This window comes from Podarcis muralis, chromosome 7 (genome assembly GCF_964188315.1).
Source record: "Podarcis muralis chromosome 7, rPodMur119.hap1.1, whole genome shotgun sequence".
Lineage (NCBI taxonomy): Eukaryota > Metazoa > Chordata > Lepidosauria > Squamata > Lacertidae > Podarcis > Podarcis muralis.
Window position 1 is genome coordinate 62,612,758 of NC_135661.1, and position 19,632 is coordinate 62,632,389.

The following is a 19,632-nucleotide window of genomic DNA, read 5'->3' on the forward strand; positions in this document are numbered from 1 at the left end:
TGCTAGCAAGTTTGGAAAACTCAGCAGTGGCCAGAGGATCGGAGAAGATCAGTCTACATCCCTGTAGTAAGCAGGGCTATCCACTCCCCCCAGACACTGGCAGGACTTGGCCAGGAAGGGGGAGAGAATGCTAGGTGTTCAAATCACAAGCCAAACGGTAGAGCTGCCACCACCTCCTTTCCTGGACCACCCTCGAATGGGGTTCAAGAAGGAGAAACCCCCCCCCTCGATATTTACCAGGTTTGCCCAGCCCTGAGTAACTTTACCGTCACACAGACAGAAATTCAACAGGTAGGTGTCCAAAAGGTAAGCACCAGTTTAGCTTTGAGCAAAGGCACAAAGTCAAAAAGTCCTTTCCAAGTTTATTGAAAAAGCCACTCAAAAAGTTGCACATTTCTTAGGTTACAGACAAAAAAATAAAAACATTGTAAAATATAATTAAGTAAAACCATACTCACACAGCAACAATAGTTCAAAACACAGAGATTAGTCAAGAGTCCTTGCACTGGTCAAACACCCCCAGGCAAAGTACCCGGGTGTACAAATCAGATAACATCTCATCCTGCCTAGAGTCAAGATGTAATTGACTCACACCTCTAGAGACAGGGAGCTTTACATTTAAAGAGACCAAACACCCATTCCCCAGTAAGCCACAGTTTTATCTCTTCCACAATGCCTCACTCCCATGTGAACCAGCACCCGACACACCAAGATTTCCCAACTTCACTACAATCCCAATCCCAAAGAAGGGCAGTGCCAAAGAATGCTCCAACTACCGCACAATTGCACTCATTTCACACGCTAGCAAGGTTATGCTTAAAATTCTACAAGGCAGGCTTAAGCAGTATGTAGACCGAGAACTTCCAGAAGTGCAAGCTGGATTTCGAAGGGGCAGAGGAACCAGAGACCAAATTGAAAACATGCGCTGGATTATGGAGAAAGCTAGAGAGTTCCAGAAAAACATCTACTTCTGCTTCATTGACTATGCAAAAGCATTTGACTGTGTCAACCACAGCAAAGTTCTTAAATAAATGGGAGTGCCTGATCACCTCATCTGTCTCCTGAGAAATCTCTATGTGAGACAAGAAGCTACAGTTAGAACTGGATATGGAAAAACTGATTAGTTCAAAATTGGGAAAGGAGTATGACAAGGCTGTATATTGTCTCCCTGCTTATTTAACTTATATGCAGAATTCATCATGCGAAAGGCTGGACTGGATGAATCCGAAGCTGGAATTAAGATTGCCGGAAGAAATATCAACAACCTCAGATATGCAGATGACACAACCTTAATGGCAGAAATTGAGGAGGATTTAAAGAACCTTTTAATGAGGGTGAAAGAAGAGAGCGCAAAATATGATCTGAAGCTCAACATCAAAAAAACTAAGACTGGGCCCATCACCTCCTGGCAAATAGAAGGGGAAGAAATGGAGGCAGTGAGAGATTTTACTTTCTTGGGCTCCATAATCACTGCAGATGGTGACAGCAGTCACGAAATTAAAAGATGCCTGCTTCTTGGGAGAAGGGCAATGACAAACCTAGACAGCATCTTAAAAAGCAAAGACATCACCTTGCCAACAAAGGTCTGTATAGTTAAAGCTATTTTCCCCGGTAATGATGTATGGAAGTGAGAGTCGGACCATAAAGAAGGCTGATCGCCAAATAATTGATGCTTTTGAATTATGGTGCTGGAGGAGACTCTTGAGAGTCCCATGGACTGCAAGAAGAACAAACCTATCCATTCTTAAGGAAATCAGCCCTGAGTGCTCACTGGAAGGACAGATCCTGAAGCTGAGGCTCCAATACTTTGGCCACCTCATGAGAAGAGAAGACTCCCTGGGAAAGACCCTGATGCTGATAAGATTGAGGGCACTAGGAGAAGGGGACAATAGAGGACGAGATGGTTGGACAGTATTCTCGAAACTACCAGCATGAGTTTGACCAAACTGCGGGAGGCAGTGGAAGACAGGAGTGCCTGGCGTGCTCTGGTCCATGGGGTCACAAAGAGTCGGACACGACTAAACAAACAAGGCAATGCACTATGGCAAGGGGTAAAGGAAATTGTGGTCCAGACATATCTGGAGGGCCACAGGTTTCCCACCTCCACATTAAGACAGAACAAGGTCGTCACCTGGTGTTGGGTGTTATGAAAAGGGCAGCAAACTGTCCTTGTTTCATGGTTGTTGTTGGTCTTGAATGCATTAAGTATTTTATTTGTCATGGGAATCAACATAAGCAGGACACTTCCTTCTCAGTGCTTTAAGTCCCCACCCACTCATATTTATTTAATATTTAAGTCACAGGTTAGTAGCAACATTGTATCAGTGAAGTCATTTCTAAGAGTGGCGAAATCATCACCATGTTGTGATGGTGTTACCAATAATAGTAGTATTTTAGGATTTAAAATTTAAAAAAAATATATTCCTAAAAAAACTCCAACAACTATTCCAAAATCACATTTTTGCAGTGAAAATTATTTCCTTCTTATTTTAGTTTCTAGGTGGATACTCTGCTGTCCGAGCACAGGGAAGCTAAAATCTTGTCTTTCTCTATTGATGTCTATGACTATGACCTTTGTTCTGCCCCCAGGAACAAAAACACTGATTCTCCCATTTAACCCGCAAATGACCCGTCGAGAAAATAACATGGTTTACTCTACATCTTTTCTTACGTCTGCGAAATGTGGAGCCGCTCTACGCGTCCCGTTTTTCTACTGCTCAGCTTCACATTGGTAACCGAGCACGGCTCTATGGCATTTTGCAAAGCGGCTACAGGAGCATGCTGGGAGCTGTAGTACAGCGTCGTCTCCCGGGCCTTCTCCAAAGCATGCTGGGTAGGGAATCAAACCGCCCTTTGCCAAACGCAACCGTCTAAATACAGTGTACTGTAGTTTTGCGCGAAGCCTCTAGCTTCCCGGCATGCCGCGCGAGAGAAACGGGAACAGGGCGTCCGCGCGGTGCACCTTGGGGGTAGTAGTTCTGTTCCCAGGGTGGGAGGAGCGGCGTCGACTTAAAAGTCAAGGCCGGGCGGTTTCCTTCCCCCTCTGAGGATTGTCGTACCGATCGCCGCGGCCCGTTTTTCGCAAACCGCCGGGCTGAGGAGACCGACGACAGCGGAGGAGGCAGAATGGCGCGGCAGGGCAGCCGCGGGGGCGCGGAAAGCAAGAAAATGGTAATGGCGGTGGGGGGAGTCGAGGGGGCGGCGGCAGGTCCTGAGGAGGAAGGGAGCCCTGAGGGGCGGGAGGGAGACGCCTCCGCCATGGACAGCTAGGAGGCTTAGCGGAGAGGCTTAACTTCTACCTTGTGCGTTTTCCTCCCACCCTGAATAGGGCCATGTTTGTTCCTTCATTCCTCCTCTTATTAGCTTACCTCTGTTGAAGGCACGAAAGAGGATAAAGTCCGAATAAAACTATCCCGAAAGAGCGGGTTTGCTCGCTTCAGTTACCCCAAGACAGGCAGCTGCTGCTGCTATTATTATTATTATTATTATTATTATTATTATTATTATTATTATTTCCTTATAATAACACCTGCAATTTGAATTGTAGGCATAGATTGAATTGTGAGGGAGAAGGCCCTGCTTGTAGGCTCACGATTTAAACACCACCATGCAAAAATGACATCCCTGTATGAACAGGGAAGAGGAAAGTCAGGGTTGGAGTAGCTGCAGCTTTGCCTCCCGTGGATGGAGCCAGGCTGGTCTCCCCACTTCCCATCATGTTCTTCTGTCTGGGAGGCCAGAGAGTACACAGTCTCTTGGTGGCCCTCAGCTTCCTGGCAGTGGCAGCAACCTGATTGTGCCTCCCATCACCTCTGCAAAATTTGGTCATTTAGATGTCATTCAGACACCAGGTTAAAAAAAAAAAGCCTCATTTTTATCAGGCTTTTCGGAGCTAATGGATTAAATTGCTTTAAAATTAAGTTGATAATTATGTAATTTTCATTATTAATATTTTAAATATTATACTGTGTTTTATATCGCCTTATTTTGTTGTAAATGCCTCTGTGACATTTTTTAGGTCAAGGGCAGTGTAGTGGTTTCTTAATAAATGCGCAAGCATCTGGGGATATGCACTAGTTGGAGATTGCTTTTTTTCCTTAACACCCTCATTTTGAAAGTACATTATCACGCCATACAAATAGCATACAAAAGTGGCTAGTAGCTGTTGATAGCCTTATCCTCCATAATTGTCTTCTGAAGCTATCCAAACTGGTGGCCATCACTGCCTCTTGTGGGAGTGAATTCTATAGTTTAACTATGGGCTGTGTTCTTTTTGTCTGTCCTTAATCTTCCAGGGCAGTAAAGTATTAGGTCTATGGGGCTGTGCCAAACCCTGTGAACTGAGAAACCCCCTGTTCAAATTTCACCTCAGTCATGGATTACTGAGCTGGTCATAGACAAATAGTGCTTTTTAATCTTCCCATCAGTACTATAGGGTAAATGATCCTACTGACCTACCTGATAGGGTTGGTGTAAGGATTTCCATGATAATGGAGTTTAGAGTTTACTAATTTTGGCTGTCTATGCCTTAATCCTAAACCACTATTTCTTGACTTCCCCAACTGTATTCTTCTTCATTCATATACTGCCCTTCACCTGGAGATTACAGAGCAGTTCACAACATAAAAATATGGAGAGTGTGTAGATAATACTGACCTACCTATAGGATTGTTGAAAGAATTACTGAGATAATGGTTATGAAGAGAAAGCATAAACTATCCTTCATTTAACTATGGACAAGAATCCCTGCGTTACTGATCTGTATTAATGAGATGTGGGTAGATGAGCTTGGTGGAGCTGAAATTTCTTAGCTTTGTCCACCTGGATTTTTGATGTAGCAGCCACTTAGGGTTAATGGAGGAGGGTTGCAGTGATTTCTAAGAATTCCATCTCTCTCTACTAGACTTCTTGTGAAGATGGGTAGGTCATGGGCACTTTTTCAGTCTGAAGGCCGCATCATTTCATAGGCAGTCTTCTGGCAGTGGATTTGAATGTTTGCACAATTGAGACAGATCAGAGATTCTTTTGGTGCTTACCATCCATCCCACTGACTAACCATCTCCCTATCTGAGCTGACAGAAGTGGGCTGAGACTAGATGTTGAAGTCCCCTTAGATGGTGGTGCTGGAGGACCCTGAAACACAGGCCAAGGCAGTGACTCTGGACTTCATGACTGCCATGACAGTTCTTGAGCTGTCCCAGCATATAATCCACCTGATTCTCATGTTGGAGATCTTTGGATCTGGTGCTTTCATCTGGGCAGGAAGATAGTGGGGGGCTTTCCTTTAACCGTCTTGTCTTACACCACTTCGGCCAGAGCTTTAGGCTTACTATGGTGGTGCTTTTCTCTCTATAGATGGGAGAGGCTGTTTAAATGGTCCACCCCTAGAGGTTGATGGGTCATGATACATTCTTAAATGCCCTTGGGCAGGTTCCACCAAGCATGGCTAGTGCTCCTGCCAACATCTTGGTTGCTCTTTGGAATTTCAAGATTACTTGGGCAGGTGACACAACTGCTCTTAAGTGCCCTCAGCTGCAGACCATGGTTCACTAGGTAGATGGGAGCAAAGAAATGGGAGTTGAATAGGCCTCTAGAACATGGTGTAGGAAGCCTTGAACTAGAACTGGTTAAGTATAAATTAGAGCTCATTTTGGATCCTACTCTGTGGCAGTGAACATCTTCATAGTGCTGTGCAGTGGAGCTTTTCCATGTGGCATAAGTTGTTCTCCATTTTGGCCAACAAGATGTAATGGATTCTTTGGAGAAAGAGTTGGTTTGTCAGGCACTTGGGATATTAAATTGTTTGTGTTTGTATTGTGCTTTGCTTTATGTGCAGGTCCATTAAATTAATTTTAGGGGGTTGTACTAGATAAGGAGTCAGTAGAATCTGAAATAGGTAGCATTACCTAGTTGCTGGAGAGCACGTAATCCCCAAAAGTGAAGTCTCCTAGTCTTCAGTTTTAGGATCCCTCTGTTGAAGAGCTAAATTTGGTCTTCTTAAAAACATACTTCAAAACACTTAGGGCACACCCACACTTCCATTTGCTTCAATGGTTCCCCCCAGCGCAACCTGCTGTTTACCACTGATTCGGAGCAAACATCAATAGAGTGTTCTCTGGATTGATGTTTGCTTCGATTTATCGCTAACAGGTTTTTCCATGTGAACGTGGCAGGGCAAAGGCAAAGGCACTCAAACCCATGGCTATAAAGTATGGGACAAGCAGAAAAAATGCTCGGATCTGTGCTTTCTAAGGAACGGGGCAAGCGGAAGTGTGGACGAGCCCTTACTGTCAGCCCTGATGGAAATAAAGGATGCTTTATCTACATTGTGTAAAGTGGCCCTTACGTTTATGCAAGGTCTCTGAAAATTATGTGAATGGGCAATCATGCTGATTGTCACCTGATTTTTAAGCTGTAGTGAGATAGTGCTTCATGTTAATAAGCCATGCTGACTGGGGCTGATGAGAGTTCCATTCTAAAACATTTAGAGCATGCCATGTTGGTGAATGCTGCTTTAGATTATATAGAAATATGTTGTGTTATGTGCTAAATGTTTTAATTCAGGCTATTTTGTGTGTGTGTGTGTTGGTCTTGGTGCCTTTCTCATGTTTCATTCTTATGTCTGTTTCTAACCTGGTTCTGTGATAGTAGTTCAACAAAAATGGGGATATTGCTACAAAACCTCAAATTATGATACTGTGACAAATCTCCAAAGAATGTTCGGGGTGGGGGGGAATCACTGCTGGATTTATTTGGTCTTTTTTTCCTTTTCATCGGGCTCTAACCCTGTGAATATCCACTATTCTAAAACTGTAGCAGGATTGTGGCCCTTTAAAATTATCCAGTAGAGTTGTGAATAGTTGGCAAACACATACAGAAGCTATTTTAATTTGCTTAATGCTAATATAGCTTAATGCTAATACATTTCATTTGTGGCCATTGCTGTCCTTTGGTGCTTAAAGTGCAATGCTTATTTTATTAACTCCTCTCTTGACCTTAGGTCAGTGATAGCCATACTTGGCCCTCCAGCTGTTTTTGGGACTACAACTCCCATCATCCCTAGCTTAGAGGACCAGTGGTCAGGGATGATGGGAATTGTAGTCCCAAAAACATCTGGAGGGCCAAGTTTGGCCATCACTGCCTTAGGTGTACTTAAGGGCCTAAGTGCTGCTTTTCCTCCACAACAGTAATGAGATTATGACACTTGACAGGATTAAAACATGTGCCATTGAAGCATGTGTAAACTGCAACTTTTTACTATGTTTTCCAGTTAATTGCAGTGGCCAACCAGCTTCACAACTTAGGCGGTCTGTTTTTATCAGGTAGTCTTTTAATAATGCTGTTGGAAGAGGTTTTTGCATATTTGGAACAAGAGTGGATTTGATTTATATCAAATCGATTTAAATCACTAGTCAGTAAGACTTGATTTAAATCATTTTTTTTACAGAGTGTTTCAATCTTGCTGGTATAAGCTTAATATTTACAACCAGATGAAGGTGTCATTTTTTGAATAATAAATTTTCAGAGTAGTTTTTACAGTTATATCAAAAATTACTGATTTGGTTATACTATTAGAAATACATAGACAGATAATTATGAAATTATTGTGAGGTTTAATAATTTAACTGTTTATAATTGGACAACTTTTCTGCTGTACTTTATTGGAAGGAGAAAAATAATCATTTCCTTAATAACAATTTAAACAATTTATTTAAGTAGAACAATAACATTATAGCATATGTTTGTTAACTGATGTGGTTAAACATTTTTTAAAACAAACAAAACTTAGACTGAGTTTTAGCATACATGAAAAACAAATCCTTATTTCCTGATGAATAGTCTTTGGACTATAATGTAAATTAAATAGAAAAATATATTTAGATATATTTTTCCTCCAAAAGAATTTTATTTTAAAAATCCGATTTAAATCTTAAAAAATCCATTTTTAATTTATTTATTTTTAAACCATTGATTTTTATCCACCCGGCTTGGACCATAAAAAGTTGTTTTTCATTCATGTCTTTGTTTTTTTGTAAGATGATTATTGAACAATTGATCCAAAATGGTGAACTTATATGTGCACCAACTTAAATTTCTTCTTTTTACTACCTAGTGATAGGTGCATTGAAGGAGATTGGACTGTATGACCCTTGGAGTTCCTTCCAACTCCACAACTCTAGGAAATGCTCAAACTTTATATAATTTAATGACAATACCTTGGATTGGTAGCATCCAGGCATTCTTCATAAACTGTTCTGTTCAACTGCCTTGCCAATGCGTTTACTAACCTGTTAATTCTCTTTTTTGCTTGTTAAGTTCCTTCCCCATACATGAACTGGCTGAGTCTTCTGATTTTCACTTTTTAAGTCCTGTTACTCTCTAAAACAGACCCTTCTTATTTCAAAGATGAATCTGGGGTTGTAAGACAGTTGGCCTTTTCTGCCTTTTTAAAACCAAGCAAAACCAGCATCTCTTAGCCTTCTGAGAGATGTCTTGACGGCTGGCTTCATCAGTTGCTGCTAGATAGAAATAGCATGTTTTAATCCTAAATAACATTTAACGTACCTTAATTCCAAATTTGACTTGACTCTTTCTTCTGCACTTTGACTTTGTGTTGAGCTTGTGAGAACGTGGTGTGATCTGTGTTGTCTCACTAAACTCTGACATTGTCTCTTTTTTTCTCCCTTTCTGCTTGCCTGCTGCTTTCATTCTGTAGTATTGGTATTTGCCATTCATTTCACCTTCCGCATCTATGCATCTCATGGTAGGTGATAGGTTTCTTAATCTGAGACTAGACATTTTGCTGTATAAAATGAAACCTTAATAAAACCTAAAGCAGACCATACTTTATATAGCTGACACTTACTTCACAGACCTTTCAATCCTGACAGGTTTCAGTTTTTAACAGGAAGGTATTTGTGTAACTACAATTCTGATAATCAAAGGATTTAATTTGGTTGTATATTTTACTTACTTCATGCTTGGGGAAATGTGAGGGAGACATTATATAGTTTGTTCTTCTTTTTGTTTTGTTGATGCTGTGCACATCTCTACTCCACATCCATCCTAACACCAAGCAGGCTTTGTTGTTTCTTTGAGCTCTTAAGCAGAATGTTACGTTACAAGTGCTGAAGATGGAATAGCTGTTTTTGATGAGCAGCTGAAGATTGTCAAACTTCTGACCACATTAGTAGGCCCCACCCCCAAGACAAATGTGTTTTAAATTTGAAGCTGGAGACACCAGCAGAATTCAGTGCTTAGTGTGTTCCTATGAGGCTGAAGCTTCCTTGCCCATTTCATTTCTCCATGCCAATCCCAACTGTTCTTTGTGGCTGTCCTTAAACATTTGTAGATTGTCCTATCTTGGTCTAAATTAAATGCATTTTGAATTTGTCTAGAGTTCGGAGCTCTTCACTCTGACTTACGGCGCTTTGGTCACTCAGCTGTGCAAGGACTATGAGAATGATGAAGATGTCAACAAGCAGCTTGACAAAATGTAAGTAAACCAGTGGAGGCAGAGTGGAATCTTTACAAAATATCAGTAGCTAGGGGTACTGGATGATCTCTTTCTGTGGGACATCCACTTGGCAAAATTAGAGATGTGAAGGCCCAGAAAAAAGCTGGGAAAATTCAGAGGCGGGGAGAGACATTCTTTCCTGTTTCACCCTGGATAATTGTTTCCCCAAAAAAGCCCGGGGAGGAGGGCAGGGTTTTTTGCATGGTTTCAAAATTTCCAGAATTTTTACATCTCTAGGCAGAATGAATCTTATTTTTCTGAATTCACTGGAATTTTTGAAGAAAAGGAAGGGAACAGACTTTCTCCCTTCTACTTTCTATCCCTATAATGTTAGACTCAAGTTGGACTCTCTTACACTGTCAGTTTTATAGCATGCTGCTCTTTGGCTGCCTTGACAGGGGCTACAACATAGGCGTTCGACTCGTTGAAGATTTCCTGGCCCGATCCAATGTCGGGAGATGCCATGACTTCCGAGAAACTGCAGATGTAATAGCTAAGGTGATGCCTGTCTTTGATTATTCTCCTCTGTTTCCAATATACTAGCCTATTATAAGATTTCAATTGTGGGGATATAGATGTCTAAAGACACAATTTTCCTGCCACATAACATGTTTCACAATGGCATCATGCTGAACCTTTTAATGGCAGCAACATATGCCTCCTTTCTTATATCTGTCTAAAAACACAATCTAGGATCAAATGTTGCTGGACCACACTGTTTTCTAGGAGAGGATATATTGGATCTGGCATGGGCAAATGCTTTTTACTGCTTCTGTTCAAATTTTCATTAACTGTCTAATGCAGCCTTCCCCAATCTGGTGCCCTTCAGATATTTTGAACTATACGTTCCATTAGCCACAGCTGGCACAGCCATGTTGGCTGGGTCTGAATGGAATTATAGTCCCAAACATCTGGAGGGCGCAAGGTTGGGGAAGCCTGGTCTAATGTGTAGAAAGAGGTTTGCATCAGGTATGTTACGTAACAGAATTGCTTCTGGTTCTTTGACCAGATCTTTAAGGTAAAGGTACCCCTACCCGTACGGGCCAGTCTTGACAGACTCTGGGGTTGTGTGCCCATCTCACTTAAGACACTTCCGGGTCACGTGGCCAGCGTGACAAGCTGCATCTGGCGAGCGCAGCACACGGAAACGCCGTTTACCTTCCCACCAGTAAGCGGTCCCTATTTATCTACTTGCACCCGGGGGTGCTTTCGAACTGCTAGGTTGGCAGGCGCTGGGACCGAGCAATGGGAGCGCACCCCGCCACGGGGATTCAAACCGCCGACCTTTCGATCGGCAAGCCCTAGGCGCTGAGGCTTTTACCCACAGCGCCACCCGCATCCCTGACCAGATCTTTAGTTACCCGTAAAAGAGTTTCATGCTAAACATTGTGCTGTGTAAGCCTAGTCCATTGTGCTTGTCTTGTTTGGCAGGTGGCATTTAAAATGTACTTGGGTATCACCCCAAGCATCACAAACTGGAGTCCAGCAGGTGATGAATTCTCCCTTATCCTGGAAAACAACCCCCTGGTGGACTTTGTGGAGCTTCCTGACAACCATTCATCTCTCATTTACTCTAACCTATTGTGTGGTGTGCTGCGAGGAGCCCTGGAAATGGTGAGGAAAGGGGGATACTAATTAGACATACTTTCTCAGTGATGGAATGCATAGAAAATTGGTGCGGGGGCCTGGTTTCTGTATCTCATTAGAGTCCAGATTCAGATTTACAACTATATTTATTCACCTATTGGGGAACAATAAGGGGGAGAGAATCACGAGTGTCATAGACCAGGGAGGATAATCAAATGAGAAGGAATAGAGGGCTGTTCAAGGCCACTCACATGCCAGCGTCGCCTGATAAATCAAAATATATTCCAGTGCTGTCCTAGTTTCAGAATGTTTTATTAAGCGTTATATGTTTGGGTTCTTCCTGGCAATCCTTGCAGCTTTATCCTTTTATTTTAACAAAAACTTTGATTCTCAAACTATTGAACTGCCATATAATAGCAGTTAGGGTGAGAGTGAAGGATTGTGTATTGTGTTTTTAACTTATAACTGACATTTATTGATTGCAACCTGCACCAGGGTGCTGTGACAATGCATGGAATATAAATTGTGTGTGTATAAGAAAATATAATTATACAAATAGTAGTCACTGTGGTCAGTGACTGAAATAAATCAGTTCATTCATTCATACAAAGAATATTTTATGAATGCCACTTTGAGGTTGGATATAAATGAAATAAACAAGATATTCTGTTCTTGTAGACATGTAGAATACATGTAGCCATTGGTCTGCAAATTCAGAGTTTTCCGAGTTAAATTAATGGAGTTGTGTATACTAAATTCCAGTTGCCTGGAAGCAGAAGAGAGGGTGGTCAGGATGGCACAGTGGTACCTTGGGTTAAGAACTTAATTTGTTCTGGAGGTCCATTCTTAACGTGAAACTGTTCTTAACCTGAGGTACCACTTTAGCTAATGGGGCCTCCCGCTGCTGCCACACCGCCACCGTGCGATTTCTGTTCTCATCCTGAAGCAAAGTTCTTAACCCAAGGTACTATTTCTGGGTTAGTGGAGTCTGTAACCTGAAGCGTCTGTAACCCAAGGTACCACTGTATATAGAATCAAAAAGTTATATTGTTGGAAGAGACCATGAGGGTCATCTGGCCCAACTCCTTACAATGCAGGCATCTTTTTTGCCCAACACTGCGCTCCAGCTGACAGCCCTATGATTAAGAGTCTAATACATCAGTTCTATGGGGTGTGGGAGTTTGCCTGTACTTTGCGATCTTTGTTAACAGAACATTGGCTAGAATTGGTTAACTGGGGAATGTAAGAGCCTTCTGGGCTAGAGAGGTGGGGTTTTTTGCTGCTGTAAATCTTAGGTGAGTTTAGTAAAGGGTGGGGATAATCTTTTGGTAGAATAATGGGGTAGAGTTTCTTAATCTCTGTCCTTGCAACAAGATGGAAAGAGGCCAAGCAATTTGGGGAACTGTGCTAGATAAGTATCTCAAAAGTATTTTGATTTTTCTCTCCCATGTCACAGGTTCAGATGGCCGTGGATGTCAAATTTGTCCAGGACACATTAAAAGGAGATGGAGTCACTGAAATAAGGATGAAATTTATCAGACGGATTGAAGATAATCTTCCTGTTGGAGAGGAGTGAGTCCCAGAGCATCCTCCATACTGAACTGAGAGGATAAGCCAGCTCTACCTGGGATTTATGGGAATATAGTGCCCTCTGTGCTTTCAGATGCTCTGACTGGTTAATTAAGATGATGTTCTCCTTTATTTTCTTAGGAAGCAACTGTTTGAATTCTTCTGCTTTAATTCCACAGATTTGTATTACAGGCCCTTGTAGGGCTCATAGGACACTTTTCATACTCATCAGAAACATAGACACCCATTTCTAGTTTCCATGTTTAGCTCTGTGCAAATATACAGTACATCACAACTGTGTCTCCTAGAACCTTGGTGCCAGAATTAGACCCCAGCTGCAGATTGTCTTGCAGCATGTGAAGAGCATCAACATCGCACCTCCTCTTTCCTGCTTGTTAGGGATAGGGGACAGAACTCTTGTTTGTCTACAGAAAGCAGACAGCCATTTTTTGAAGTTTGGGGTTCCAGGTGGAACACAATGTCTTAGTTTTGCAGATAATGAAAAACTGGCCAGTTTAAATAACATCTATCACAAAACAAGAGCAATCTCCATTTAAACACTGTTGGTAGGGACTTAGTATGAACACAGTCTCAGTGAGCATCTTCCCTCTCCCCATCACCAGAGAAGAAGATGGAGGGATAGTCACAATCCTTTTTGGTTCATTTCAGACCTTGAAGGATACTTCGTAACAGCTTTCTGTGTTAGCAGGACAGAATCTGTATAGTCTGGATGCATTGAGTATCTCCTCAGTCTTCCTGGTCTTGTACATAACTGGCTAGGCAAAAGTTGCAACCCACCAAGAACAGGTCTGTATATTTAAGTAATGTAGAAAGAGCTTCTAAACTATAATAATCTGAAGGTTCCTTCCTTCCAGTAGTTTGTTTTATATAATTTACTAAAGGGTAGTAAAATGCAAGCTTGTATTCTGAAAGATCCAGTCAGGCAGGGGTTCTGAGGTGTTGCAACTGGTTCATATGCCAGGTCAGTGGTGGAAGGTCAAGCATACATTCTTTTTGAAAGAATGTTTGTCAAGACGGATAGCCCATCTTGCATGTGTAGATCAATATGCTAAGGTCTGTGTGCAATGGATCCTTGCAAGGGAGAATACTCTAGGATTGTTTTATAGGGAAAATGAATGCCAGAAAGCATATAGGTACTAAATATGTGGCCCAAGTTTTAAGCCAGTGGCGATGTTTGGCTGTCCTATCTGTGTATGCCATGAAGGTCTAAAATTTCCACCAGGCAGGATAACTGCCATGTCTTCACTAAAATGCAGAAGTCGTCATTGGTTTGAGTATCTTCTAGAGATGTTCTAGGTTAAAAATAGAAACTTCTGTCATTCTTGAAGAGGCACAATGTACCCATTAGTAATACCTGTTATTTGGAATTACATAATGTATTTGGCACAAACTGACATTTACAGTCTGCAGTATAAGGAGTTCTGAGTGCAAAATATTAAGAGAAATTGAATGGAGGTATGCGGACAGTGGATTTTACAATTTGTGTACTCACTGGTTGGACAGCATCTTAAAACACTGCAGGATCAGCTGTAACTAGACAGTGACTCAATCTTGGGGATGGTGGCATGGAACAAAGTTGCTTTACCAACACATGCGAGAATGGAACTTGAAGTACTGCATCTCCAGGACTGTGAGGCCTTTGTCAATGGCCTGATGATTTATGTTGATGATATTTGCCTAGTCCTTTTTAGTGTCTTTCTCTACCCCACTCCCCAAAGCTGCCTCTGAGAGGGGAGAGGAACTCCTGTTCTACCTTGGACTAACTTTTGCTACATTTGTTGGGCTGGTAAAGGGAAAGCCTGCCTTTGAAAGCCTGTGATAAATATCTATGAAATGTTGGTCCACCTAGTGTTAAAATTTTGTGTCTATTTCAATGAAAATTCAATATACCTATTTCTGAAAAATTCATTCCTACAGTTGGAGGAAGCATTTTGACACTGTTCCTTCGGCGATACTTTGAACCTTGTTTAAAAACAGAGCTGCACTGAGTGATAGCTGTTGGGTGAATGGGTATAAGATGTATATAATTAAAACATTTTTGTTGTATAAGGGGTCATTCACATGTGTTCCATTTGTAAAGCTTTTGAAAGCAACATTTTAAAGGTGTTATGTTAAATAAACCGTTAACTATCTTCTTAGCTGTCCTGCCATTGGATTGTGGAGCATGGCAGCAGACTCATTCTTTACTTTATCACGTTTGTCCTGCCCATCCTGTGAGCTGTTCTGCTCCTGTCTGCTCCTATTCTAATCTTATAAAAACTCTGGGTGTTTGTTTGGTCTGAGGGAGTTGGGGACAAGTCCAAAGCCAACTGGGTGGGCTTCAAGGTTGAGAGATTTGAACCTGTGTCTCCCCAGCCCTAGCCAGACATTCTAACCACTCGGCCATATTGGCTTTCTTCCTGTGGCATTTAGGGGACAGAGTAATTTTAGAAAAGTGTCAGATTCACATTAGTTTATCCCTTAACAAAGTTTTCATTGGTATCCCAAGAAGTTACTGTCAAGATGGATAAGAATAAGAATAAGCTTGCATTCTAATGTCAGGTAATTTTTGAGGTTCTGTTTCTCAGCTTGCAGCCCTGCAGCCATAACATGCTCACACTGGATCTCTTAAGCCGTGACCAGATCTTCTGTGTTGCTCTGCTGCCTCCAAAGCACATCAAGAAAATGGATGTTAGTTGTCTGTAAGGGTGGGTTCAATTTCTTTATTTATGTATTTCTGCTATTTGATGTTTCTGGTTATTTAAAGGTATCACCATGGAGAGGCTGCCTCAAAAGTTAAGCAGCCTTGGGTACTTGCAAAGAGGTTGTTCTGTAGAAAATTTCTTGACTATAGGCACACTATTTGTGTGTGTGCTTGTTCAGTCCACTTACAGAAGATTGTGTTAAAGTCACAAAGTGCTATCCCAGGCTTCTCCAGACAGTTTTTTAGGTAGGTTGCTGCTCTCTATAAAAGGAGGATGGAGAGCACCCTAGTTAAGTAATATTTCTTGTTTCTAAGAACAAAAGGCTCAGAACAGAAATTATATGTGTTTCCAAATACTTTCTCCCCACTGTAAGATTCAGTTTTCTAGCATGAGGTCACAGAAGCTTAAAATCGGTTACATTTTCCAGCTGAATAATGCTTTTACGGCAGCCTCATGGAGAAGGTGGTTGCTATGCCAGTTTCACAGCAAACAACTAAGCCCAGGGAGAGTGATTTGCCCAGGATCACACAATGAACATATGGCAGGTGTCTTCTTTCCCTCAGCTGGCTCACATTTCATGCAGCAGCTGTGGGTATGCAGTTGCTCCTCAGCATTTGCTGTGTGAATAGAAGAGCTCTATGCCATAGATCTCAGAGGTTTGCAATAGATTCTTATTTATTACTGCACTTATATCCCACTTTTCCTCCAAAGAACTCAAAGTGGTGTATCTGGATCTTGCCTTCTCCATTTTATCCCCACAACAGCTTCCCAGCGGGGCTTTCCATGGTGTCTTTTAGAACCAAACTGATTGGGAATAAAATGTGACTTCCTATGAGCCCTGCATCCATTATCTGATCTTCTCAGTCTTGCCTTTAACCATTCCCACACAGTAAAGTTGTATATCTGAGGTTATTTTCTGTCTGCTTCCCAAAACATTATCCTATAAGATGATATCCAGTGATTGCTTCAGGAAGTGGATTGTGGGAACCATCAAGAGTGGCACAGTGATGGGGGGCATCCAGATTGATTCAGTGTGGGGCACAATCCTCTGGAACAATCTTCATAGAAGAAGAGCCTTGCAGGATCACACCATGGCCATATCTACTCCAGTATCCTATTCTTACATTGGCCAACCAGATGCCCCTGCTTGGAAGCCCACAAGTGGGGCACAAGTGCAATAGTGCTCATGGTCCCCTCTGATACTGGAGGCAATAGAGCCATTAGCAGCTATGGACAGCCTTATAGCCCCAAAATTGGTTCAATCCCTTTTAAAGCCTTCCAAGTTGGTGGCCATCACCATGGTTGTTTAACCATTTGCACTGTGAAGAAGTAATTTATTTTGCCTATTTTGAAACTCCCAATGTTCACTTCACTGGGTAGCTCCAGGTTCTCTCATGAGAGAGGAATAAAACCTGCTGAAGAGAATTAAGAGTCCCTCAAGAGTTCTACTTATCTTAATGAGGTTTGTCCAAGAGAACTTGCCCATAGGGTAGACCTAAACTTGTTTGAAGAGAATGGGAGCTATATGGATTTTCCACCCTAAGCGACAAAAGGTCGTAAGTCACCTTTTAGGGCAATGTAACATCCGAAGCAGCCCATGAACATTTAATTTCCAAAGCAGGTGCTGAGTTGATTGATTGAGCCTGACTTCAGCAGTCTGATGCTGTGTTCCTTCTAATCATTGCAGTTTGCATAATACATTTTTACAAAAGCCAGATCTGAAAGTGAAATGGAATTCACCCCACCCTTAGCCTGTCTCAGTAATTAATATAAAACAAAAACTGGGGTGTGTTTCTAATTTAGATTATTTATTTTCCAGCTTGAATTTCCAAGCTGTTGATTTTTGTTTGGCTGAGTTAAATAGACCTTCCAGTGCAGTTATAGAGGGGTTTTTTTTCAAGTCTAGGAATTTAATTTTGGCTTCGTAGATTTAAACAACAAAATCTGACCTCTGTTAGCCTCTAGGTGACACACACACACTTAAAGAGAAGAATAGCAACTAGCTTGTATCCTATACACCATATTTTTTTATTTCATCAAATTTATATATTGCTTGATAGTTAAAAAAACCAAAAGCCAAACCTCAAAGCATTTACAAAAAGCGGCTTTGTTGAATGCTGCCTGTTGACTCGTAGTGCGGTTTGCTCTTTGTATTGCAACAATATATTGTTATAGCAACATGAAAAGGTGACACCTTCGCCAAGTTCTTGTAGCTGAAGATGTTTCTTTAATGAGTACTGATAGCTGAAAGCATTGATGGCTGGTGGCTAATTGTTACCAAATGCACCCCATCTGCTTAATTTGGAGAGGATAATTGTAAATGCTAAAGGAGACAGAAGTCTGAGTTTTGCAGCTAATTGACAATGAGGCGCTATAAAAGGGAGGGGCTCCAGGACTGCATGGCTTTGGACTGATGCTGCTTTAACAGATTAGCAGTGCATCTTATGTGCTTGCTTGCTCTCCTGTGCTCAGCTTCCATATCTGTACAGGGTGGGGGGAAGTTTCCCCCTTTCATTCTGCTCACCAACGCCCCCCCCCCCCCAGTTTAGTTCCTGTAGCTGTGCTGGGTGATGGGCTGCTTCCATCCTTGAAAGCTTTACAATCTCCACACACCATTCTTTGTGACGTGTGGAGATGCTCCAGAGCACGGCTGCGGAACCCGAGTCCCTCCAGAAGCTGTTCGACTCCCAACTCCCATCAGCCCCTGCGAGTTTAGCCGGGGTTTGGGATGATGGGAATTGTAGACCCTCAGAATCTGCAGGGCATCAGATTTCCCCATCTCTTCTCCAAAGAGCGGTGCCCCTTTGGAATGCTTTCTTTGCTCCTGGGTGTGTGCTACCATGCCCAAATCGATAGGATTAAGTGTCTCCCCACACCTTGGCTGGAGTATTCTGGAGTAAAAAAAATGTATCACTCCCATTTTGAAATATTAATTGCTATGAAGTATTGGCGACACAAGGGGGTGCCATTAGAACATCTGTGCAGCAAGATGAAGCTAAGTTAAGGATAGAACAACTTGCCTGTACTGGCATGCCCTCTATGAGGCCTTGCAGACTGTCACTGTTTTGCAGGTGGGATTCAGTGGCATACCAGCAAATTCAGGTTGCTCGATTAAAGTGGATTTGGTGCTCTTGTGCAGCAAACCTGTGCTCCCTAATAATAATACATGACACCTTTTACAGTAAGGACAGTAATGGGTACATTTACAGAGTACTCTATACCAAAAAGAGCATTGTGAACATCTAAATTCTCTGGCAGGTTTTGATTGACCCCTGCATGACAGTAGGAAAATTTAAAAAACCAAGACAATTTGAAAGAATTTATGAGAGAAAATGGAAAGTGTGCAGTTGACAATGTAACCCAGGAAACACGTTGGGGTGATCGGAAGTCATAATGGAATCTGTTATGTATGAATTTAATTTTTTTCTTTTCTTTTTGCAATTTGTGTTGATCTTGGATTGTTTTTGTCGACTGTTTTTTTTGCAAAATTAATAAAGCATTTGGAAAGGGAAGTGACACCAAAAGTGGAGTAGGGGTAGCAATTGCTTGATGAGATGTCATATGACCTCCCCACAAACAAAATGGAATGAATGCTCAATCAAAAGGCTGTCTGGAAGTGACCCACTTGGCTGGCTTTTCACTAAGAAGCCTTCAGGGTTGGCCAGCTCAAAAACAGTTATCTATGCAGCTGTATCTCGTAAGACAGTGAATCACAAAACTAACTTACTGTATTTTGAATTAAGATAATCTTTAAAAACTCCCTGGACACAGCTTGGGAAGCAACTTTACCCTGCAATCCTGTGCTGACCAATTTGGTAGTAAAATCAAGGAGGTGTATTTACTGTTTCGAAACTGTGATGTAGAAGATGTTAAGCCATGTTTCACTTGTCGAAGTAAAATAGGTGAAAGACTGGAGGCAGAGCTGGGGAGGCTGTGGTCTTCCAAAAGTTGTTGGACCCCAACTCTCATCAGCCCCAGCCACAGCAGCCAATGGGTATGGATGATTACATCTGTAGGTATGCCAATGGGTATGGATGATTACATCTGCCCCATGCTGGCTGTGGTTTAGAGGCTTATGGGAAGGAAATACATTTCCTTCCATGTCTTTTTCTTTAAAAAAGTATTTTATCCTGCTGAACGGATCCCTGCTTTTACCTAAACCATTGATGGGGAAATTGCAGCTCTCTGGATATTGTTAAACTATATTTCTCATCATCATCATTGATAGTCAGCATACCAATGGTCAGGGATATT

General features: G+C 41.9%; 1 protein-coding gene across 3 annotated transcripts; it reads left to right on the forward strand.

Annotated features, from left to right (window-relative positions):
* Nucleotides 1–2,972: 2,972 nt before the first annotated feature.
* TRAPPC3 (trafficking protein particle complex subunit 3) lies at nt 2,973–14,826 on the forward strand. Of its 3 annotated transcripts, none has more exons than XM_028738937.2 (5): nt 2,973–3,171; nt 9,399–9,496; nt 9,916–10,015; nt 10,949–11,131; nt 12,561–14,826. In XM_028738937.2, exons 1-5 carry the CDS (start codon nt 3,127–3,129, stop codon nt 12,678–12,680), a joined length of 546 nt encoding a protein of 181 aa, XP_028594770.1. In that variant the 5' UTR covers nt 2,973–3,126; the 3' UTR covers nt 12,681–14,826. The 3 variants fall into 3 exon arrangements, with proteins under 3 accessions (XP_028594770.1, XP_077788075.1, XP_028594771.1); XM_077931949.1 differs by lacking the exon at nt 2,973–3,171 and adding an exon at nt 8,738–8,764; XM_028738938.2 differs by lacking the exon at nt 2,973–3,171 and having other exon boundaries at nt 9,881–10,015.
* Nucleotides 14,827–19,632: the final 4,806 nt, after the last annotated feature.